Source organism: Salminus brasiliensis, chromosome 20 (assembly GCF_030463535.1).
Source record: "Salminus brasiliensis chromosome 20, fSalBra1.hap2, whole genome shotgun sequence".
NCBI lineage: Eukaryota > Metazoa > Chordata > Actinopteri > Characiformes > Bryconidae > Salminus > Salminus brasiliensis.
Window position 1 is genome coordinate 11,509,815 of NC_132897.1, and position 25,384 is coordinate 11,535,198.

The following is a 25,384-nucleotide window of genomic DNA, read 5'->3' on the forward strand; positions in this document are numbered from 1 at the left end:
ATGTCCAGACCCAAAAACAAGAAAGTTCCACTGGTCTCTGCTGATCTAAGGTATCATTACTGTTGACTGTTCTGGTTTTATTTCTTAATTTCACTCTTAGAAATACTAAATGTGTCAGAAACCAGATCCAGTGCAGCTTGATAAGCAGTTATATCTAAAACCACACAATCAGCAGGGTTTTAAGTACTGTGAGATCTACTGAACCTTTTCTAACTTCCAGGACAGACAGTGAATATGTAGAGCGGGGAAGTGAAAGTGGAGCTCCAGAGTTAGACATAATCACATGTAGAGGCTCTGCTCTGTCACAGAACTCCCAACAACTCAGTGCTCAATCCAAAGTGAGGGAACTTTGACTTGTAAAACTGGCCTACTATTTTTATATTTGTTCTTGATTAGTGTATATAAATTAATTGAGATGAATGGCTTTGCTTACCAGGGTGCTGATGCATCACATGCCAGCAGGGAGAATGTAAGTCTGAGACTGCAGGGAGGCAAACACACCATGCACAGCCTTCTCAGAAACAAGACCAGTGGGTGAGTAATGTTGTGTTTTTATTTATTCTTGTTTGACCTCACTTAGAGAAATAAAAATATGATAAAACCATGCTGTGGTAAAAGCTGTATTCTAGCACTGAGATGATCTTTCACCACAGTGAAACACTCATACTTGCAGTGGGATTTTTGTTGTATTCTCACTGGTGCATTATTGCAGAAGTAAACTTGTGTGAAGACAAAACCTCTAGTGGCAATGGTGTCTTATTTTCCTAGCAATTCATAAAATAATGCTCTGCTAATTTTATCCTGATCATTTTTCTTTATCAGTATCCTGAAGCCTCTGAGTCCAGTTATTCAGCAAGCGCCAAGCATTTTGCAGTGTGTTGGCATAATCTCAGGTAAGCCGGTCAAGCCATGGACTTTCCTGCACTGTCTGAAACAAAACGTGTGGTACAGGTACTGTACATTACCCTGAAAGTAAGGACAATGTAAAGGAATTAAAGAGTCACTTTTATAACATAAAAACATACTAAAGGCTTAGAGACTAGACAGACTGTATGGAGAATGCAGCCTAAGAATGTAACATATATGTTTGTTGCCTAATAAAATTCACTACAGACACCCTTGGGATGTTCCATTAGTGACTAGATACTCTGTAATTGCAGTTCCTTTTTTCCCAGAAACATGCCTTTCTGTTGACTGTTGCTGTGTTTGTTGTTAGTGATCAACCTGTTATTTTTATCTTTTTTATAAGACCAACTAAAATTATTACATTAAATGTAATGTTCAAGTCTAAGAAAACCCAGCTCAGGTTTTCTGATAATATCAAGGTTTTTTTTTATAAGAGCAAGGCAGTGGTGTGAAGATCAGCAGTCAGCAGGAGGAGAGTCAGCCTCCTGTATTCAGACGCTACAATGAGGTGCTCCTCCAGGAGCCACCCTGGAGGTCTTTGGAGAATCAACACAGGTACAGGTGAGAGCCATGCTAAACATTAATGGGGATTTTAATTTTGTAATGGTCAAATTTTGACAAAATTAACGGGTTTGCATCTAAACAAAGTAAGTACTAATGGTTTGCTGTGAAATGCATTGAGTCAGAATTATAATATCCTTACATAATCTTTCCCAGCTCCAACGCATCCAATTCAACCCTTGTTTGTGACTTACCTAATAATTTAATTTAATTTAATTGTAAACCACCAAAATATGGGGGCTAGTGGTTTTGGCCTGCATGAACACAAACTCCATTCAAACCTTGATTAGATTATTATCTCTCCTTTCAGAAACCAAAAACTAGCCCCACTGTGTCAACAAAGGAACAACTTCAGGGGCAAAGTTACACTGGAGTACTCCGAGCGTCTACATATGCAGCTTAAAGGTAAACGTCTAGGTGAGGACAGAAGTGGTCAGGAGAAGGACACACTCAGGTTTCCACCGCTAGCTGGAATCTACAGTCTAGAGCAAACTACCAGTTCCCAGCCTAGCAGAGAAAAGGATGGGTCTCTAAATAGCCTTGGGGACAAAGAGGTTGCAGATACAAAGGCTGTATACAGAGCCTCTACATGGGACAGTCCAAACACCTTCATTACTAGGAGGGATCTCTCCCAGTTCAAGAAGACAACCACAAGAAATGTTAGGAGGCAGACTTGAAATAAAGGTTGTTCTTAGTCAGCAAACAATGCTTTATTTAAATACTTTATATTAATAAATAATTCTTACAAAAGTAAAAAAAAACAACAACAAACTGGGCGACATCCAGAATACACTGGTGTGGCTTGAACAGATGCCATGTCTCTCCAGGACTGTAGTCTATGTGTAAATTAGGAATTACTATTCCTTTTTTGGATGCATCCTCAGAGAGAAGTGGTAGTTGTGGATGCTGTGGTCCCCCAAACATTATTGATCACTGATGTGTGAAAGCTGCCAGGCTGACATTGCTAAAAAAATTAATAAATATACACACAACATGAGTCTATGGAGGGAAAATGCTAAATTGCTGTGTTATGGCACTTCTTAAACTAGTCGACACCTTACCCAGCACTTGTTGTCGGCCGGCAAATCAACTGGCGCTTCTTACAGCAGCCATTACTCAGGTGTCTCTGAGGCTGATAGTTAAGTCTTTAGCCTAAGTACTAACCTACCTAAGAGCCTCACAAGGACCCAATGCGTTTGCTTCACCGGAGCTGTGTAACTTAACATTCTGGTGTTGCTTTTCCCGCCACAAAAACGTTTCTGTTCTGGTCTAAATGGTAAAACATTTACATACTGATGTCATTAATAACACAGATCAGTTTACATTGTCCTCGCTATCATTAGTACTCTGCATCAAAGTAGATGGCATTTTCATGGCTTACCTAATTTTAATTTGGTTCTGCTTACATAAAGAAATTAATTACTTACTATATTGCACATTACATACAATTTGCATTCTGATCCAATTGGCTTGCAAAGTACTGGGCTTAGCGGTCTAATGCGCTGCTTTGCCATCAGTGGCCGGAGTGTGAGAGAGCACATTTGTCTGTGCTTTCTCTGGGTGGTTACATGGGCTCTCTCATCACTCTTAAGCGATGTTTGCTCTCACAGGCATCTGTTAGCTGGTGTGGTGGAGCTGGGACCTATCACTGGGACTGAGCGTGTCGGCTGCCCAGCAATGACGTATCAGCGGCAGCTTGAAAAGAGGGGGAGGCTGGCTTTGCATGTATCGGAGGAGACAAATTAGTACTGTGTCGGGAAAATTGATAGCGTTGAGAGCTTCGTACAAGTAGGTTAATGGGCAGTACAAAATTGGGAGAAAATTTAACAATGAAAAAAAGTATTTGCAGTACTTCTCAAGCACAGTAGGTGACTGTGCCATCAGTGGTACATGTCCTTCTCTGAGGTTCTGCAATAGATATAGCTTTTATCTCACAGTACATATCTGCTCTCAAACCCTTAAAATATTATATGTAGGATTTGTTGCAGGTTTAAATATTTACATTCATTTTAATTCATGTACATTTTTTAAATCAAACATAGGCAAACATATATGTACATATATCTCCAGACGTATTTGTTATTAGACATTATAGTTGTCAGTTGTCAATGTACTGTCTAAGTAGTAGAAGAAAGCAAAGTCTGGATGTTGGACTGATGTACAGTCTGTACATAAACAGAAGGTTGGGTTTTGATTTTTAGGTTATGTGGTGGATAAGTTTTACTACAAAGAAATATGGCAAAGACAACTCCAGTGATAAAACTCCAGTGATAAGACACAATTTAATTAGTGATTATCTCCAGTGGTCTAAAATCCATTGTTTGCTTCCTCTGGATCCTGTCCTCAAGAGTAGAACATCTTCATCTTCACATTGTCTCTTGGCTCTAGAGAAGATCCTGCATATTACAAGACATATAGTATTGTTATATATTATGTAAGATTAATTGTAATGTGAAGAAAGAATCAGTGATTACACAAAGTGAAGTATGTTTAATTTACCTGACAAAAGTGGGATGGGTTATATAATGGCACATTTTCAGCAGTTGGGGATTTTTGATTCTGGCTCAAATTCTGCAAATATGGTTTTAGTCCAAGTTACATAATGCTTACATATACAGTTTTATCAGAAGCCTAAACTCAAGCACTGAGTTTTCTGTATATTCTGTATATAGATCTATATCCCCAAAACATAAAGCAATATCCAGTCGATTATGCGCCAGTAGATTATTTCAATAGTACACTGTAGATGCTTTGTAGGCAACAGTCTATTAACATAATGTATCACTTACTCTAGTCCCAGTCAATCAGCTAAGACATGTTTGATACCAGACATTGCTTCTTTAGTTTAGAATGAAAGATGCTAAGCTAACAAACACTGGACTTAGACCACTACCAATCTTTATTTATGTAAATACATGTCCAAATAGTTTACATAAGCAATGTAAACGAGTAAAAAATATTTAGTAAAACTGCATGAATAGACTTAAATGAATAGATTTAAACAAATATACCTAAAGGTTCTGGTTACTCAAACCAGACCATTCATGCCAAACCTTTCAATTAGAAGAAAACGAAATGGCGGGGCATGGAGTTTTTGTTTGTTGTATTAAACTAAACCACATTGTTCTAAACTGCATTAATTTAAGCCTTTTAAGTGGATTGAGAGACATTTTGGTACGTATATATGGAGAGGAGATTGGTGATTGTTTAAGTCCAGTGTTTGTGTGCAAGGTCAACCTCAATCTCTGTTCAAAACTAAAGCACTGAATCTGGGGAAAGTGATAAATCGTGCCTTTTCACTGAACTATTCCTTTAACCTGATCATAACTCTAACTTTAATGTCATGCCAAACTCACAACCTAACCCATACCCTGGTCATTGACTAGGCCATGGTGGCAATTCTAACACTAACCCTGTTGAGAACTGTTGATTTTTAACAGTTAATTAACAATTTAACAAACATCTGTACATAAAGAGGATAAACTTTATTGTCTAAATAAAGACAAAGAGAACACGTTTACTTAAAAATAAATAAAAAAAATACACAGCTTTTCCCCTTACCTGAGGTGTCTGTGAATAGGGAACAGGGTGGGTCCATCTCGTGTGCCCAGTTGCTTTCCCAAAAGGTCCAGAAACAGATAATACAAAGAAAAAATCTTGTCATGTTTAATCCTTTTGTGATTTAAATAAGGAAATCAATATAACGTATCTAAAACATTGCCTAAAATATAATTTACCTGGATCTGTTAGATGTGTGTTGGGTGGCTTGACCATTTGTGCTGCAGTGCTGCTTCTGCCTGCTGAGGCATAATGTTGAGTACCTGGATTGTTGCTCATTAAGACTGGGTTAAGTGGTGGCATATATCCTCTCTTAGGCCCTGATAAAATTAACAAATATTTGTACATGGCCTAGATATGCTATCAAACCAAAACAGTGTGTCGTTCAGAAAGGAGAAATCACCTGGTCTCAAAACAGGCTTGGCACTGTTCAGCCCCTTTGTTTGTGGTTCATCAAAATATCCAGAATATTTTTTATCAGTTGGATCCACCCATCTTTCAAGATGATCATCCCAAACAAGCTGTGGGAAGTCAAATGTATAATTTATAGTAAAAGTAAGACTTTTGACTACTAAGGCACAGTATATTAATCATGCAAGCAGTGGCTCCCACTTACTGATTTGCCAGTATCTGCAGGTAAGTCAGTTTCCTTCTTTTTGCCAAAAAGCCAGCTGAACCACCCACCTCCAGATTCCTGCTGAAAGACAGATGTGAAGAATTAAAGAGGTTGAAGAAACTCATCTTTTTAAATGTAAATTTGATGTATATTTTGTCTTGACTGACCCCTTTGGGCTGATGATCTGGAAGTGGACTCTGAGGAACAAAAAGCCTTGGAATCAATGGTTTGGATAAAATGTGCTTTGAGGAAACCATTTTCTCTCCCATTGCATAGGGATTTACACTGTGGGGAAGTGGGGGAGGTTTCTGTTCAAGCACTGGGTCTTCTGTCAGGCCCGAACTCTGGGGAGGCCTGAACTCTGTAAGTGCTACATGCTGACCCTGCGTTGCTGAATAATCACTGCTGCTTGGAGGCAAAGTATGAGATGTAGGTAAAGGAACAGTAAGAAGAGGCACGGTTTGTGGCTCCTTGGTATACGTTGGTAGAGAGTTCCCATTAGATATAGATGGGTATGATGTATGAGGAGCCTGCATGGTTGAGATGGAGGACACTGGTTGTTCCTTGTCTAAATACAGGTTCTGCTCTGTGGCCCAAGGATTACTGGCAGGAGCTATTTGAGGAGACACTGTAGTTGCATTTGGATGAGTGACTGACTGCTGCTTTTGATCGGGATGACCCTTGATCTGGTCATATGTTTTTGGAAAAGGTATTGGGGCTGTTAACTGAGGCACATACTCCGATTCTGTTGCCAAAGACATGGCAGACCATACTGTTGTAGAAGGCAACATATGAGGCACTGTGTTTGGGGCAATTAACTGATGACCAGGCTGTGAATCTGTTGCCAAATTCACAGAAGAAGGTAATGCTGTAGAAGACAATATATGGGGCTCTATGTATGGGGTGACTAATTGGGGGACAGACTGTGATTCTTTTGCCAATGACATTGTAGAAGGTAACACTGTAGAAGAAAATGTATGGGGTTCTATGGAATGAGCAACTAAGTCAGGCACAGACTCTGGCTCTTTTGCCAATAGCACTGTAGAAGGCAATGTATGGGGCTTTATGGGTGGATCTGCTAACTGAGGCACTGACTCGCACTCTGTTGCCAGTGTTATGGAAGAAGGTAAAGTTGTAGAAGGTAATTCATGGGCACCTATGTTTGGGTCAGTTAACTGAGACACTGACACTGTTGTGGAAGAAGGTAACATTGCAGAAGGCAATGTATAGGACTCTTTGGAGTGAGCAACTAAATGTGGAACAGACTCTGATTCTGTTGCCAATGACACAGAAGAAGGTGTTGCTGTGGGAGGCAATGTACTTGGCTCCAGTGCAAACTGCGTAGACTTAGCACTAATAGTGCTAATAGGCTGTAATTGAATGTCTGTATATTGGGACTGCACAGGACAAAATTGGTGCAAGGTTGGTGGTGCAGGTAGTGGTGCACCCAGAGTGGGTGTTGACTCTTTGGCTTTCCTGGACTGATCTTCTAAAAATTGGTCTGCACCTTCTGTGAGGACTATTCTCGCAGGTAGCTGCCCAGCAGTGGTTGACAAATTCTGAAAGTGTGGTTCAGATGTTGCTTGTATCTCCAGTGCTGGAACCTGTTCTCCTGCAGATGGCTTTGTAGGATGAGTAGACTTTTGAGAAATTGGAGATGTAGACAATGGAACAGCCTGCAATAGATTGAAGTAACAGTTCTAGATAGTTTGTGGAGAGCTTGTGCAAAGAAAACAAAAATTTAACTGACAAAACTAACAATTAAGGATTTATCCTCACCTTGTTGTCTGATTTAAGATAACCTGGGTCAAGAACCTCGCCTGATTTGGGAAGTATGTTTTTAAGAATGTCTTGTGGTGCTGTAACCACAAAGTAATACCAAATGTATGGGCACAATTCTCAAACAGAGATGGATTAGATAAAATGCATGGTTAAACATACCAGGGGGCACTAGGTGCATCTCTGGAAGGCCACTCTTTTCGTATGGCATCTCTGCAGCCAGTAGTGAGACTTTAAATGAGGGATCATACTCTGCTATGGTTGTCTTCAATGTCGGAAGGTCTGTATCCACCTGCTTGGAGCTGGGTGAGGTCAACTTCTCCTACAAGTTAGATGTGACAGTAATTTTTGTATATCTATTTGTATGTCTAGGACGTCACTAAATGTTTAACTTTCAAACATAATCCAAGCTTACAATAATTTGACAGCGAAGCTCCTGGAGGTTGACCATCCATTCTGGTTCTAAGGATAAGTCAAGTTCTGGGATGTCTTTCATGTGTTGGTCGAAGTGTCTTATTTTTGAGGACAGCTGCAATAGTTAGCATAACGAACCATTAGCGTTCTATGGTAGCACTCAGATTAGTTATGTATGGAACTTTTGTTGACAAAGTTATTATTTCTACTAATATGATAAAACCCACACAGTTTGTATGTGTGTTGTCACCTCTTTACCTCAATGAGCTGGCTTATTAAGGTCAGATATTGTTCTGAAGCAGAGGTTAGCAGTGCTTTGGAGATAACTTCACAATACTGAAATGCCTGAGCACAAAGGCCAACTTCAGCTAACCGGCAAGCATAAATAAACTTGAAAATCTAAGTAGAACAAAAACACATAGGATGTTCTTAGCATTTAATTTTGTACAATATTTAAGCCATGATTGTGTTTGTAAGGAAAGAACAGAAAAATACCTGAACATTTGGAAGATCCACTGAATCAGATCCAAGAGACAGAGCATATTCAAATAGTTCAGTACGCTGGATTACTTCATTAGTGACATACTTTGGAGGAGGAAAGCTAGAATTAAGAGCACAGGAGAGTTAACAGTAAGAGACAGTGTTTTGTTCAGAATTTCTTACAAATGCACCACTGTTACATTATATTACATTGTATATGAAAGATATTGAAGATAAACTAGAAAGGAAGTTAGAACACTACACATAGATATGTAATACATGATGTACATATAATGCAATATAATATAATATAATATGATAATATACACTAAGATGCTTTTAATCAAGCACTGACTATAAAGGAGTCAGTGAATAACTTACCTAGAACTGGCCCCGAAAAGAAAGAGTCCTGACTTGTTACTCTGTGTGTCCACATCTAGTTGATCCACCATGTAACAGAAGCTAGCGGCATCAGAAAATCCTTTAGAAGCTAAGAGTGGAATTTAAGTGAAATGCTTGAAAATTAGTATTAACACTTTTACTTTAAAATTAAAATTTGTTTCAAAAGTACAGTACATGACCATGCAGTGTGTATACTGTAAAATCAATAGTGAGGTAAACTTTATACTGTAACCAGATGGAAAACTTTTTATGGTTATCTTAACCATTTGTAGTACCGCATCTTAATCAGGTAAACAATAGTTTACGAGATGAAATTACTTAAAGGATGTAGCATAGATAAGCACAAACATAGTCTACATAACACAACATAAATATATATATTGTTTAAATCCAGTAAATAAAAGGAAGATTTTCTTGTTTCCTCAAGTGTATGTGCTTAGTCTTACCTAATGCATCTCCCATTCTAGATATGACTTTTTTGTGCAGATGTTTGAAGCGTGTGTGGTTCGATAAAACCATGGCCAGGTGAGTGCGCCAGTCCCCCCACTCCTTATCTCCACAGTGCTAGAGAAAACACTCATTAAAACTATTCCGACAAAGAACTGGTAAGAAAACAATGTTTCTCTTTTACATTCCACTCTGTTTTAGCTTGCCCCAACAGGCCCCAGCCAACATGCTACTGTGTGGCTCACATGGGTGGAACGTGGCCTAAGTGGGTTCCAGGTGGGCATAGGCACTGAGTGGGATTATACATATGTTTTACTGGGGCCCAATTGGACTTCCCAAATGGGCCCCATTGTTAAAGCCCACCTTAATCGCACATGGGTCCAATCTAGGCCCTCTATGCAGTGTTTAACCCAAATGGGCCCCATGTTTTGCCCCTCTTGCTCCCACCACTTACCCTGGTGGGCATCGATATGTGGGGCCAACGTGGAACCTAAGGCCAAACTTTCTGGTTTCTAGTTGGGTTACCCATACAGGCCCCACATGGACATGTTAGCTGGGGGCTTTTTGGCCAGAGAAACTGTAAGGACATTGACATAAACGTTATTAAAGACATACATACTCACAGCTGAAGATGAAGGTATCTTTCCAGACATGAGCTGATAAAAGGTCTGTAGTAGATCACTCTCTGGCAAATTATCAATGAACCTAACCAAAGAGTTGAATAGCATTGAGCTGAAACTACTGTAGATCACATGCACGGAAAATTCATTTGTAGAACTTACTTGCTCATTACTTGAGAATAAGCCCTGCTGTCCATTTTACTGGCAAGCATGAAAGCATGTCCCCACAAACCTTTGCTTATTGCTGTCTGGAGAGCATCCTATAGGCCATGTATTTGAGAAAAACAGGCGTAGTTTCACTCCTTAGTTAAAATACTCAGCGCAGCATTCAAGTATTCTCTATAGTGTATAAGCACTCAATGTACCTTTTTCCTGCCCAGGATTAACAACTCCCTGAAGCACTGTACATCTCTTTCAGTATCTTTTGGTGTTGTCCAAAATGCATCTTCAGTAACTGATTCTGCATCACTCGTCTGATTTCCAAGCGCTCCACTGAGGGCTTCATTTGTAAAATCAATGAGATCAGAAGCTTTCTTGGATAAGGGTGGTTGTCTCTGATTTCTTAGCAAGAGGTGAGATACATCAGTTCCCACCAATTTCTGTAACACAACACCACAATGCTGTATTAAACAAGTTATACTCACCTGTATATAATCATTTGTTTAATATATCATTGCTGTCATTACAAAACATTGTACCTCTGAAACAGTCCATTTTTAAAGAAGAATGGAAACTGTCTGTAAGATCCCTTTTATAAATGTGTAATTTTTGTTATGGGATTGGGGGGGTTGTTGACCCAAGAGCAGAGTTCCTGGGTTATTTATTTATTTTAAACAGGGAAATAAATAAATAAATTGAGAAATGGAAATCTAGAATAGTCAACAGGGGACATGGATGATTGGGTGCGTTTTGCTTAGTGTGCTGAACCAAAGGGCAGTATGTAACCACTGAACTTAACTTAAATGCTGTGAGCTGAGCCCTTGGTTTACATATGTATAACTATATCTATAAACATAGAGTTTCCTTCCTAAATTAATTCACTTGTTTTCTTTTTATTTTATTTTCTTCCTAGTTTTCTTTGCCTTTTCTTTCTTGGCTTTTCTTTTGTTCTAGTTTTCTCTTTACCGGTTTACCGTCTGCCCCTCTACAGAGGTGCAGCACTGAGCCACTGTTTGGGAGAGCTTTTATGCAGAGACCAGCAGGTGTGTCTAATCAGCAGTAATCAGCGCTGGGGCCAATTTACCCACCCATATGAAGCTCTCCCTAGCACAAGCAATCCTCCTGAAACTAAGAAGAAAAGGACTTAACAAACATCTTACGTCGATAAATGTAAAGCCAGCCGGGCAACCGACACACAAGTGTCAGGTGCTCAGCTCCACTGCACCAGCTAACAGACACCTGTGTAGGCCAACATTGCTTAAAAATGATGATGGCAGAGAGCACTGCTACTGGTGCTCTCTCTGACTCCGGCTGCTTTCAAAGCAAAGTAATTTTGGGCCATTTCTAGTAGTCCATTCATCATAAAAGGTTCACACAATCAGATGATATATCAGATAGTACAAAAATGCTTTTGTTACAACAGCAACGACATGCATATTAAATATACTGACATTTAATGTAATGATAACTTACTCCATTCTGTTTGCAAACTAACTCCATTAGTTCCCATATTAGACAGGATGCTTCTTTATCTGCCAGAGTTTCACTCTGTACACATTCCTGGTACTTCTTTCTGACAAATTCCAGCACCTCTGATTTATGGGTCCTTTCTCTGTGAAACAGATTTAACAAAAATCTTACTCTTATGTGTCTCTTCTATGCCTTGTGATGAGGGGTCTACATACAGATAAGACATACAGTTTTTTTTACATTCTTTTATATTTTTGTGTTCATAGTCCTACCATGATATTCCTCAGAAAAAAAGGATTAGATGATAAGATGACGCATTAAGCGACACGAACAATAATGAGGTAAGGGTGTTGGATGAGCACCACCCCACCTCATCGTCAATCTTATCCCAAATGTTTTGGATTGAGCCCAAGTCTATCCCTCTTGTCTACAAGGAATAGACATGCTGTGTGTGTGTGCATTTGATCTGTGTGAGCAATGGTTGTAACTTAAAGTAAAAGAAAGCATTCATTAGTGTCCAGAAACATGTGGACATGTAGTGTTTATGATAGTATTTGTTATTGTTGTTTTTATTTTTCATTATAAAAGCTAGCACTTACTTTATGAGAGGTCCTGGATAGGTCTGGAGTTGGATTTGATCCCAGCAGCTATTTAGCATCACCTGTTAAGTAATCACTTGATCACTTTATTACTTTCAGCTAAAGCCAAATGGCAGATAGATGCCAGTGCAAAAACATCCTCAGAAATAAATACACCACAATGAATTCGAGCCCTTGAAAACAACATGAATGTCAGAAAATGACCTCAGTGTTGTGGATCTGCACCAGTGCTGGCTTGCCCTCAGATGGAAGATTTGGAAGCACCTGTATGAGCTGTCCACCAGGCCCAAACCGTGCACAGCAATGAGGGCAGGAGAACTGCTCTGTGATGGAAGGACCTACAGGGAGAACATGTAAAGCTTAGAGCATGACTTAGAGCATGACATGTATTGTACAATAAAATAGTAAGCTGTATGTGGTCTCACTCTCTGAAGAGCATGTGGCATTAAAGTCTTCATTGCTGGTTTCCTTTGGTAATTGGCAATGCTTTTCAGAATGAGCTAGAGACTGAACTCTGCCATCATATGATGGGTAGCCCTGGCTTGGGTATCCCCAGCTCTAATACAAATAAGTAAAAAAAAAACATCTATTACATCCTTTAAACACTTTATTAAAAATAAAGGTCCAAAATGATGCTTTAGAAGAGCCTAAGAACCTTCCAGAGAGTTTAAACAACCTCCATATAATATAGAATATAGAATTTCCTGCTCTAAAACACCATCTGAACTGGGCAATAAGGTTGACTCGGGTAAGTTGACCCAGGTGTGCTTGAGTAGGAAAGCCACAAAACTGAGCAGGGGTTCCCAACCCCTGTTCTATTCTAACTAGATTTTTCTTAGAACCATACATCCAAGTCAAGAACCAGTTAGGAACCTTTAATTTTTAAGACTATGCTGACATATACGTGTTGGTATCTGTTACCTGTTCTGAATGCCAGCTGAAACGGCTATGATGGCTGTTCGTGCTTGACATGCTTTGGGTAGAGTAGCCACTGTGGCTGCTTTGCCTGTCACCCTGATCCCAATAAGACTGCTGGTATTGGGTGAAGTGATCATGGTCAAAGGTTAAATCATAGCGAGGGTCATATCTCCACCAGTCATTATAGTTGTCAAACCTTAAAAAATCAACATAATCGTTTCAGGTTTGCTGAATAATCCAAAAGCTTTTTTATTAAAATAACATACAGTCATATGGACAGTATGAATGTACTTGTAGTAGAGTGCTGTGTTGCTTTTACTTTGTGTCATATTGTTGACTGTGGCCTTTAGAGACCTCTGCTTGGTATCCATAATTGTAAGGATAATAGTAGCCTTGGTAGTAGTCACTGGAGTAGTGTCCTTGAGGATTCCACCCTATAAAAATGATTGAAAATCCAAATACTTTCACAAATCTTGGTATTTTCTAAGTGTAAATATACTGATGTAAAGCATGTAAACAGTATTAACATACTATACCTCCACAGTTATAGTACTTTATGTAGTTGTCTGACCAGGATGGTGACATTTTAGCTTGGCCAACCATGACAGACCTCTCTTTGGACCTCTTTTGCCTGTTTGAAAGGAGATTTAATTGTCACATTAATGCATTTCAGATTTATGTATCTAACTAAAATGTGACTATTTATGAATTAAATGATAAGAATTTATTGCAAACATTCATGAATTTTAAGCAAAAGCCTCTCATTTAATCAAAAGACACGCACTGACCTTGAGGTCATCTGATTTGAACTGTCGACATGTTCTGAACTGGACTGTTCAAGTTGTTTCAGGTTGCCCTGCACTTTTTGAGGGTTCTTCCAGAGACAGCATCAAAAAGCAGCATATTGCAATGAATTCCATACATATTCCACATTATTAGCATTATACATATACTATGTATATATATATATATATATATATATATATATATATATATATATATATATATATATATATATATATCCCCCTCTCTCTCTCTCTCTCTCTCTCTCTCTATATATATATATATATATATATATATATATATATATATATATATATATATATATATATATATATTACACAACAGTTAGTTCCTCACAGTCTGATTGGTTGAGTGCTGAAATAAGCTCCCCAGACAAAATAACTACTTCCATTTATCGTCTCTTTTCTAATACTTGGTTATGTATCTCCTTGCCTTAATAAAAGCAACTGTGCAAACTGTGCACATTTCAGCTGTCGTTCACATGCACCTTTCTAAGTTGAAATCTAGACTTAGGGCTAGTGATTTTGCTGGTCAGTTTGCTGGATAAGGCCAAGCCACATAAAATGCAATTGTAAACACAATCAAGGTGCATTTAAACCAGATACAAATCCAATCACTCAAGCCACTTCAGGAAGTGTAAACACATCTGACACATTCAACAACCAAAACCCTTCCCTGTACACCTAGAGCACCAGTAATAATTGCAGCACAATGATCGAATTTGCATATTCTGTCCCACACAGCAATCAGATTTCAATCTGACTAACCAGAGACACATTTGACTACCGAGTGTAAATGCATGTGGCCAAAATCTGTTTAGGATACAATCCAGATACTAGCCAGATACAACATGTCTGTTGAGCCAATCACACATTAAAGGCTTTATACAATGCTTGAGCATGTATTTGAGAAGAAAGTATGAAAGTTATTATTTTTACTGTAATAATAATAAAGGTAATCCACTTATTGTAATTTAGAAATAACTTTCACAAACACACAAATAGATACCTTGTCATAAAACTGTGCTTCAACTCCTGTTTGTGACCTGTGACCTTTTAGGTCCATCCAGGCATGATGTGCCCTGGAATAATGTAAAGAATACTTGTCTGAAAATGGGGGACCGGTATTTCCATAATCAGGACAGACAGATCCATAGTAATTGTGGTAGTTTGCTTTAGACACTGCCTGGGATGTCCAGTGGGTTTTGTGTACCGCAACTGCATCAGGGGATATAGGCTGATGAGTCTTTGTTTTAGCAGATAAAGCCTTTTTGGACTTCTTCTGCTCTGCCATTGTGCCATCTCCCACTACAGGTAGATTCTCCTGCTGTTTGCCTAAAACGCCCTGGCCTTGTTCTTCATGGAGGTGCTGAAGGCTGTCATTTTCATCACTGCCCAACACATGAGCTGTATGTTCTGAAGTTTCTGAAGAACTGAACCTCACTTTGTTTCGTGTTAAGGTCGATAAGGCAGCTGGTTGTTGAGACTGGTTAGTGTCAGTGTCTCTTTGAGTCTCCTCTTGCACAGTTTTCGTTACTTGAAGGTATAATACAGGCATGTAATCTGCTGACCCTCCTGATTTAGTTTCTGGAATAAGTGGAGGCATATGGGTCTTTAGGTCAAATGGTTCAGATTGGTTGTCCTCAGCTTGATTCTGAGTTATGCTATCGTCAGGGATCAGTAGGATCTTCTCAGAGACTGATGACTTTTCAAAGGATGCTTCAGTAGATGACAAACCATATAGTGTAGTGCAATGATGGAGGGATTGCTGGCCACTGCTACTGATTACATTTTCCTCTCCAGGAGTCTTTGCTTTGATGCTACTATCAATTAATGAAGGTAGATCAGAAATGTCACTGGGCTTAAGGACATCACCATTCATTTTGTCCTGATTAGGATCTTTTCCAAGTACATCCTCATCTCTTTGATAACAGTCCACACTGCTTGCTTGTTTGGAAGCTTCAGAAGATTCACCAGGCAGTTCCGAATTAGCCCTTTTGTGATTGGAGAGCAAAGAAGTTACCTCAGAATCCTTGGGTAGCTGGTCTGAACATAAGGGTGATGCAAGCTCAGTGGTCAGGCAAAGCTGAACTTGTGTTTCAGCACTATGTGAAGAGGGGTCAACATCCAGTGTTGATAAGAAAAGTGGAGGCACTGATGTTTTAGGGACTGATTTGGTGTGCAAAACCAAAGGGCAGGGTGGAGACGGAGACGAAGAACGAGTACCAAGATCAAAGGGTTCAGATGAATAGTTTTCTGTGGTGAGGGTGCATGAAGTAACTACGGTTGACAAAGATTGGCTTACGGGCACCAAAGTGTCATGTGTTGGTGTGAGGCAGCAGGAAACAGGTGAGCTTGTCTGTAGAGAAAGAGCCTGTGGAGCGGCATCAGGGAAGATGATCTGCTGTGCTCCATGAAAGGGAATTTGAGTTGTTGCTGGATTTTGACGCTCAGTAGTGGAGGGAGAATCAGTCATTATGGCAGCATATTCACTATTCGGAGTGTCATGATCCTGAATTGGCTGGAAGTAGGTTTCCGGTTGACCGTAATTTTCCATGTCTGACATCCCAGCAACTCCTGGACTAATGCTGAGTAAATGATCGGCCTCAGTGTCTAAGGAAGTGCCTCTTCTTGGTGTCAGCAGATGATGCGGCGATGCCATTTATGCAATATGGAAACTGTGGAAATGAAACTGCAAAATTAGACTGGGATGTTCAGCATAACTCATAAAAAAGCATACAATTATTTGCACAACATGTAAATACTTCACTAAAACACATTTAATACTATTACAGAGAAGCCATTAAAAGGTGGCAGATATTCACCATTTTGTGGTAGAAAACATTATTCTACAATATACGACAGTCTAAAAACTATTTTAGAACTGACTGTTGACAGCCTAAAATAGCATATCGTCTGAAATGACACTCTGGCATTCTTCCAGGTAAACACTCTGTACTTGTAGCTAGTGATGAGCCCACTGTGGCCAAACCTACTTTGCCTTTTTGCTGAAAAATCCTTGCAGGAAATGCCAATTCTGCTGTAGGGTTAATTCTTATAACATGGTGAACTTAGCTGATAACTGCTGGACGTTTTAAGCATGTCCAGCCCACCTGCTATCTGCCGACGTGTGTGAGTCTTCTCCTCGGACAGAGACCATCTTGAAATGAAACTTGATGCTGTGTTTTGCTCACTGCTTTTATTATAATAATAATAATAATAATAATAATAATAATATTCTTGACCAGTATAACTATACTATGATAATAACATTACCAAATGTTAGAATAATACTACTAATAATACTACTAATAATAAAACTATTCTTAACTAGTATAACAATACTATGATAATAACAGTAAATATATATAGTACTAATACAATAAAATTAATTAACTAATAAAATTAAAATAATTCAATTATGATTCAAATTTACCCGAGAAAGGGCATAGCACATAAAAATCCACGTAGTAAAAATGAATGAAGTAAAATTTCCATACATTAACATTATTCGCTTTGTTTGGTTAATAGACGATTTAGAGATAATATAGAGATACATATCTTTTAATATTTGGTTTACTTGCTTAGGAGGTTGTCTTATTTTGTCGCTTTGGCACCTCCACAGTAGGTGGCGCTACCGGCTTTTCAGTTTCTCTGCGGCGCGGTTGACCTTACTGCGCTCGTGTGGGGGTGTCTTGTGGTGTGGAAGTCGGTGTAATTACTTTAGTACTTTACTAAGATTTTAGACAGGTTTCTGAACAGTAACAGTGGAGAACAAGCCAGATTAGGGTTTTACAAGTTGTGAAATGTAGATACGGGGCTTCATTTTAATATTTAAAATGAATTTGAACAAGCTGAAAACACAACAATCTGGCAACCGGTACTCCGTAGACACGCTCACCCAGCTCAGTCCTCTCTGTGAAGAACTGCTCATTTAACTGCTGTGACAAACACGAAGCTTACTCTGGACCTCTTATACATTCTGGATAGACAAGCTGGGCACATGTTTGGAGCTGGTAGCTACTTGCTAAAACGTCTACAGTCCCGAGCGCGTGCAGTGATCATGGCGACTCACTGAAGAGCGCTTAGCTTTATCTGCACTGATGAGAAACGTCAGAGTGAGGGGCGAAGTCTGGGTGTTAGGCTTTCTCAGATTATCGATGGCAATCCTCAGGCGGATGATTAATAAACTGTTGAACAGAGTGCTTTTGGGCACAGTTCCTTGTGAGAAGATGGCAAGTGATGCAGGTCTACCAGTCAGCAATGCCAGGAAGAAACTGGTATGTATTGTTTTAGTATTGAACCTTAGGCTAACTTTAACTTTACAATAATTAATGTTTCATATTCAGGGATTTAGGATTATACACTGTAAAAAGGTAAGTTACCTAAACATGTCATGGCAGAGTCTGTCCGGTAACAGTGGCCATTTCTGTAAGATAAGATAAGATAGTCCTTTATTAGTCCCACAGTGGGGGAATTCTCTCTCTCTCTCTCTCTCTCTCTCTCTCTCTCTCTCTATATATATATATATATATATATATATATATATATATCTCAACAAAATTGATAGAATTCAGTGTGACTATAACCCACAGTTGTTATGACAGATATGGCAACAGTGTATGATGATGTGATTTTAAATAAGTGTGACACTGTAACTGCCATTACATAAATAGGCATGTAGTGTTGTTACCTACTACAGAAGCTAATTTTGACCATGTGATGTTTAACTTTAATGTTGTAGCAAAGGACCTTTCTGTCATAAGTTACCCATAATGATTACATAACACACATTCATATTCATCTACATAATCTTTCATGACAGAAACTGATGTAGTATTGTTATTTATAGTATGAAAGCAATCACAATACAATATAGCATAATAATATATTAATAATATAGTAAAGAGAATATGTATAGTATAATATGTACAAGTATAATGTTATAATAATAAAGTTAACAGAATCTAGACAGCCCTAGACTTTCTTTTTCAGCTGTAACTGTTCAGTTTTAACAGTTTATTTATGAATTTATCAGTGATGAGCTTTAAATAATTGTTTTAAAATGTTTTACCCGCCTGACTCAGGTCGTAGGGCTTGGTAACCCTGGCATGAACGGTTCACGGCACAGCGTCGGCATGGCTGCGATCACAGCACTGGCAGAACGTCTTGCAGTGGCTGACCAGTGGAAATCGGACAGACAGGTGTCAGGAGAGGTCATTGTTTCAGTCTATCAGGATACTCAGCTTGTGCTTCTCCGTCCAAAGTTGCTCATGAATGTCAACGGAGTGAGTGTGGCAAAGGCAGGTGAGTGACATTAAACCAAAAATAACAAGTTATTAAATGCTTAGTGGTCAAGTATTGCCTACAGAAAGTTACAATGAATTTCCCAAGCTTTCTGTTCCACAGTGTATTACGAACATAAGCATAAAATAAGCCACAGCAAGGTTTAGATAAAACTTTAGAACTGTGTCAGAATCACCCAGAAGAAGAAACATACGATCAGGAGTCAAAGGTTTATAAATATATAAAGATAATAAATGTACTTGAGAAATCATTTTAGCATTACAGGCAAAAAATAAGCAACAAAAGATGATAGAAAACATATATAATGTGTGTGTGTGTGTGTGTGTGTGTGTTATAAGTATAATTATCTAAACAGGTCTTTACATAAACACAGAGAGAAAAAGAGATCACAGATATTCGTACTTCATACAGTTGTAAAGTGTAATTCAGACTTTTAGCCACCACTAAAGCACCCATTTTTCTGGACGAGCTGAGAGATACAGAACTGTCACCGAAAGTGAAAGAAGCATGTGGACTGAGGCGGTAGACTAATATCGGATTTAACACAAATATGACTCTGGTTGCGCAGTTCTCGCAAGCAATACCCTACATGCTTTTCCAAAGTTACATAATGCAGTTAGCAGCGTAAGGTAAAAATGCTACATGGTGCTACTTTAAAGCATGTCAAACTTAATACTGATGAAGAATTATAAAACCATCAGATGCTGTCTATCAGTATGGCTACGTCAGCAGTGTCTAATGTCTTGTCATTCAGCTCTAATGACCATGAAAGGCTCCTCTCTCCATAGCTTAAAGTTGAGCAAAACATGTTATCATCTCATATCACTGTGTCCTTCTCCAGGAACAATCAGTCTCAATACGTCAAAGAATCTTTACGTCTCTTAAAGTCTCAGAAAAGGTGGCCGAGAAGAAATGAGTGGATGGAGAAAAGTCTTAAGGCCTGAATGTGCATGTGGCCATATTGAGAAGAGTTTACAAGCACGTCACGTCACAGCACCCCATTCTCGTTGGGGCAACACCAGGAAACAATAGAACAACAGACTGAGAGATGCATTATATATCATGTGTGCCTGTAATCGTTATTACTTTGGATTAAAATGAGTAGCGACTGGTAAAACAATAATGTGTAGTATGTAGTGTGTAGTGTAATAATACCAGTGTTTTTAATGCTTTACGTTTTTCTTTACAGCCAGAAAATTTTCTGTCCAACCAAAGAACATTGTCCTGGTTCATGATGAACTTGACAAACCACTTGGGAAGCTTGCCATTAAACATGGTGGAAGTGCAAGGTCAGAGGCATTTTCAAGTTCAGCTATGTCGGCTACTATGTTGAAAAAACAATCAAACAAACAAACAAATTCCTCATAGAGCCTTGAATCTAAGACCAAAGTTACTTTGTGGTCTAATGGCTCCATCTAGTGTTGGTGATGCAGAACAACATCTCCTGCTGTTATATTTCTATGTACCTCAGTTGCTATTCCACCTGATTAAATTCTCAGTAGTTTGTAGTTTGGTGTGTGTACCAGTCAACCGGATTATATCAAACCTGATTATATCAAACAATGTTCATTACGAGTTCATTAATGCACATGGAAGTGAAAGCTAGCCCATCTGGCCCGATTTCACAGAAGAGCTACTATAGCACAAACAGCTGAAATACTTCATGCTGGCTGTATCTTGTGGAGTTAGTGCCTTAATGTATTAGAGATGTTTTGGCAGCACAAAAAGAACCTACACAATATTATGCTGGTGGTTTTATTGTTTTGGCTGATTAGTGTAAGTATGAAAGTTAAGATGCTCACATTTGTCCTTTTTTTTCATTTTTACTGGAAGAAACAAAGAACAAAGCCAACATTGCGAACATTCAGACATTCGTATGTTGGGCTTTGTTCAGTATGAACAAAAGCTGTGTGCAAACATTCACTTTTGAGCAAATTTGGCCCTTTTTGGAGCAATATTTGCATACTGTAGTTATAAGGAATGAAATATATAATGCAACAAATGTGTCTGTCTTCACCGTGTAACTTATTTCTGTAGTTGGACTTTGTACTGTTTAAAGCTCAGGGTGTACAGAATATCGATGGTAACAATCTTTTACTGAGCCTCTATTATTGGTTTGTTGACAGGGGTCACAATGGTGTCCGATCCTGCATCGACTGCCTTCATTCTGACGTAAGTCTGACTTTTATTTGATAAATCAATCATTTTAATAGCAAATCTACTCGTAATTAATCCCAGAAAGGTTAAGGGACTTGTGTGCGGGTCCGCACTTCAGTTCCTTACTCTCATAACTGCATAATTTTGTTGTTGTAACTGATTAATTCATAGTTCTTACTGAATAATATCTATAAATCAATGATATGATCAGCTTTGGGAGGATAATATAAAGCTTTGTGGCCTTTCTTTTACTTCTACCACTTTGACAGGTTATGCCTCGTCTACGAATTGGTATTGGCCGACCCTCAGGGAGAACATCAGTGGAAAAGCATGTTTTAGGACGATTTTCTAAAGAAGAGCAGAACACTCTGAGCTCTGTTCTGGAGCAGAGTGTGGACCTTTTATTGATGCAACTCACTGAGTCACACCTCCAAACGTCTCCACAAGAGGGCAGAAGAGCAGCAGACATGAGTAAAGAGAGTAAGCCTCCAGCTCAGGAGGCTGCAGGACAGACTCATAACTGACCTGAACTGTTTCAAAATAGTTTATAATACAATAGAATCTATAATGTAGTTCTTTATAATAACAAACATTTAAATCTGTAGAATTTGGCTGATCTTATTGCGGAGTTGACTGTTGTATTGCAGTGAATATACACAGCAGTATAGAAGATGTTTTAAGAAACATTGACTTGTTTATATTTATATTGTCGCTGCCCAATGAACATGTATCCAGAATGGTGGCTTTACAGGATAAGGCAAAAATGCTCTTACTTTTAAATGGAAGTTAATGTAAAATAAGAGTTTATTCCAAGTAATTTAGAGCATTTCTATTGGTCTGTTTATCTAGAATTATTTACACAGTGAACAGAGCAGCTACAAGGTTCAAATGATAGAGAAAACTAAAAATGGACAAAAATGGAGATACCTGTTTTTCATTGGACAGCAGCGATATGACTGTTGCTAAAAAAAAAACCTCTAACTACATTTCTGAGGAATTATGTGATTTTCGTCATTAATCATCCCAGTGAAGGAACTGCAATATTAGCCAAGGAGAATGGTATCTGTGGATCTGGACCCTATCTGAAAGCACTGGGCACAAGTCACTGGACTGGACAGGGTGCCAGTCTATTGCAGGGTACATACACCCATTCACTCACACTTAGTGGGGTATGGGCAAATCACCACCATGTGTTTTTGGGTGGTTGAAGGAAGCACAGACATTGGAAGAACACACCAAACTCCTCACAGACAGAGACCAAACAAGGATTAAACCCACAACCCCAAAGCCCCTGGAACTGTGTGTGCTGCCATATTCTAGATCAAAAAGCATCTTAAAGAGCACCTCTCATGGGGAAAAAAAAAAGAAATTGGAAAATTTGGAAAATGGAAAATTTCCTTTGTTTTAAAAAACATGGTATGGTGTAGTATGTAAGCATTGTTCACTCCCCAGCACAGTTCTAAGGAGATTCATCTGCAATTCATTTTTTGTAATTAGAAAAAATACACTTATTCATACTGAAGTTATAAGGAGTGTAGAGAGAGGTAGAACCGCCATGTATATGTAAAGGAAAAATGGAAACCACATAAATGCCATAAATGATAAAACATAGCATATTGACCCTTTATGACAGCATTTAATACAGACATTAAACACCAGCTTTAAGATACAATCACTAAAGTTTAAGTGCACAATGTGTTCGTTGTAAGTTTATGATTGTTGTGATGGCAAAACACAGTCTTCACAGCAGTCTTTTTGTGCACACCTCTTTTAATGTGATTGTGAGTGATCAAAAGCTTCATTTTCAATAGTTCAACTTGGTGAATTCCCTGAACCCTTAAACAGTGATGGTGTAATCAGCTGTTGTATTTTCTTACATTAATAATAAGTTCTTAAACAATAATATGAAACATACGGTCCAGCTTAAAGCCTATTACACAGGCATGGTTCATCAAAGACTAGCGACAAATCTAACTTACTCTTAAGATTGTCTAAAGATGTCCTTTCACTAAGAGAGACAACAGAGGAAGAAGAAAAGCCTCACTTCAAAAAGAACCCTTATGACACATTCTTTGCTTTCTTGCTCTAGAACCTTGAAAAAAATACAATCTTGAGCTATTCTTTCTCCTGCACTTTTCCCAGCTTCACTGACTGGTCAGTGTTGGCTAGTTCAATCATACTTCCACCAAGCCTTCTCCAAAAGGTCAGAGGTCCTGAGCCTGGCTGGAAACTGGGCTAATGAAAAGCTGCTAATTTATTCAGCATTGAGTCTCCCAGCTTCGCTGGGGGTCTCTGCAGTTTAAAGATTTACATTTGCTAATACCTACAAAGCCCACACACAAAATAAAAATCTAGCGGCTAAAGTTAAATGCTGTATGATTTGTAATTCCCAAATGCCGTACCTTAACTACTGATATTAAAGCTGTACTTGGCAATACACTATGACGCACAGTGGTACTGAGTTAAATAACACACTTCATAACTGTGACGTAGCAAGTCTAGCACAATGTGTTTATTTCATCTCAATTGTAGATACTAACTTTACTCAAAAATGCTTTTATCCACTCAGTTTGGTCCTTGGCAAATGACTAGGATGCATGAAATTGGAATCATACGAGGTATTGGCAAATAATTGCTTTCAAAAACCAAAACAAATCAGCAGATGATTAGATTTTACTGACATTTCCAACTAACTGATGCATTTTGGAAAAACCTCATGTGGACTGATGAAGTACACCACATGTCCAAATGTTTGTGGACACTCCCTCTAATGAATGCATTCAGTTGCACCCATTGCTAACACTGGTGGCTTGTCTAGTCCCTGTAGAGAAGTACTGTCAATAAAACATGACCCTGTTGGCACCATACCTAATACCAGGTGTGTGTTAGAAGGTGTTTAAGTCCTGCATCATGAGCTGGTTGAGCAGTGAAACTGTGTTGTCTATAATGAGTTTGGATCGGATGGGGTTGTGACCATCCTCACATCATGATCTTACTAACTCTCTAGTTGTTGATAGCAATCAAATCCTCACAGTAATACTCCAAAGTCTTCCAACAAAAGCATGATGAACTCATTTTTACACCCCACCTTTCAGAAGAAACAATTAACAAGCAGGCGACCCAATACTTTTGTCCATATAGTGTAAGTTTGGAAAATAAAAGGGAGAAGTTCTTTAAAAGAACATTTCTCCCACGGTTAAGCTTGAACTTGATCAATCACACTTTGGGCTTATGTTGCTGCAAGTGGCAATAAAAATATTTTACCGGTTGGTGTAAACACTGCTCTACTTATGGTAGACTATGGTTTAAGCACACCACACTACACCAAGTCAAGTCAAAGGGGTTTATTGTCATTTCAACTATGTACAGAGGCCACAGTGAAACGAAACAACGTTCCTACAGGACCATGGTCCAACACAGAACAAGTGCATATAGACAGTACAATACCCAGAGTGCAGACAAGAAAGTGTAACAGTAAGAGTCCTTGGGAAAGACTCCTAAAGCTACATTCTCCTACCTGTGTAACATGACTGATAAGAGTGTTAGCAAAATGGCAAAAATGTAAATGAATTTGTTGAATAAAATACCAGCAAATTCTGGAAGCAAATATCACAAAGTAAAAATTGAGAATGGGTTTTACAGCATGATAATAATTCTAACTTGAAAAGCAGTGGATCACAACGTATCCCCAAATATAAATGAACAAACCCCCCAAATAGAAACTGGAAGACTTGACTATATTATAACATACATATAACTTTTTTTAATGTAAAAGATTGAAATGTAACTTGACGTCCCTTTATCTTCTTATTCATCTTCTACTTACTTTTTTTACAGCTATTACAGTAAGAACAATTTTGATGAATGTATGAAAAATACTGGATTATTTCCATATTGGTGCATCAATGGGAAGTAATCTCCAAATGTTATATAATAATAATAATAATAATAAATGAAAATTGTTATTGATAATAATAATAATACACAGCAATCGAAAGGCCCCCATAAAATTGTTGCAGATCTTATTATGAGTCTTTAATGAAGGGCTTTAATGAAGAATAACAGTATTGTTAATAATAGCAACCATTCTTCTAGAATATTATATTAACGAGATAACAATTTAATAGTAGTTGGGTTTTTTTTTTTTATTATTATTTAATGACTGTATTCGCTGTTATAATAAAAAAC

General features: G+C 38.4%; 2 protein-coding genes across 2 annotated transcripts; both read left to right on the forward strand.

The window, feature by feature from the left end:
* LOC140542366 (uncharacterized) lies at positions 1–2,224 on the forward strand. Its single transcript, XM_072665317.1, has 6 exons — positions 1–50; positions 221–338; positions 437–534; positions 823–893; positions 1,341–1,467; positions 1,778–2,224. The coding sequence occupies exons 1-6, from the start codon at positions 1–3 to the stop codon at positions 2,142–2,144; spliced, it is 831 nt and encodes a 276-aa protein (XP_072521418.1). The 3' UTR covers positions 2,145–2,224.
* Positions 2,225–17,088: 14,864 nt separating this feature from the next.
* On the forward strand, positions 17,089–24,068 carry ptrh1 (peptidyl-tRNA hydrolase 1 homolog). The gene is made up of 5 exons (XM_072665091.1): positions 17,089–18,012; positions 18,820–19,039; positions 20,229–20,328; positions 21,166–21,211; positions 21,466–24,068. Exons 1-5 carry the CDS (start codon positions 17,836–17,838, stop codon positions 21,718–21,720), a joined length of 798 nt encoding a protein of 265 aa, XP_072521192.1. The 5' UTR covers positions 17,089–17,835; the 3' UTR covers positions 21,721–24,068.
* The last annotated feature ends 1,316 nt before the right edge of the window (positions 24,069–25,384 follow it).

Coding starts and splice junctions, on each gene's coding strand:
- LOC140542366 (XM_072665317.1), top strand. CDS start 1: ATGTCCAGACCCAAAAACAAGAAAGTTCCACTGGTCTCTGCTGATCTA. Junction 51..220: donor CTGGTCTCTGCTGATCTAAG/GTATCATTACTG, acceptor TCTAACTTCCAG/GACAGACAGTGAATATGTAG. Junction 1,468..1,777: donor GAGAATCAACACAGGTACAG/GTGAGAGCCATG, acceptor CTCTCCTTTCAG/AAACCAAAAACTAGCCCCAC.
- ptrh1 (XM_072665091.1), top strand. CDS start 17,836: ATGAGAAACGTCAGAGTGAGGGGCGAAGTCTGGGTGTTAGGCTTTCTC. Junction 18,013..18,819: donor GCAATGCCAGGAAGAAACTG/GTATGTATTGTT, acceptor CGCCTGACTCAG/GTCGTAGGGCTTGGTAACCC. Junction 21,212..21,465: donor TCGACTGCCTTCATTCTGAC/GTAAGTCTGACT, acceptor CCACTTTGACAG/GTTATGCCTCGTCTACGAAT.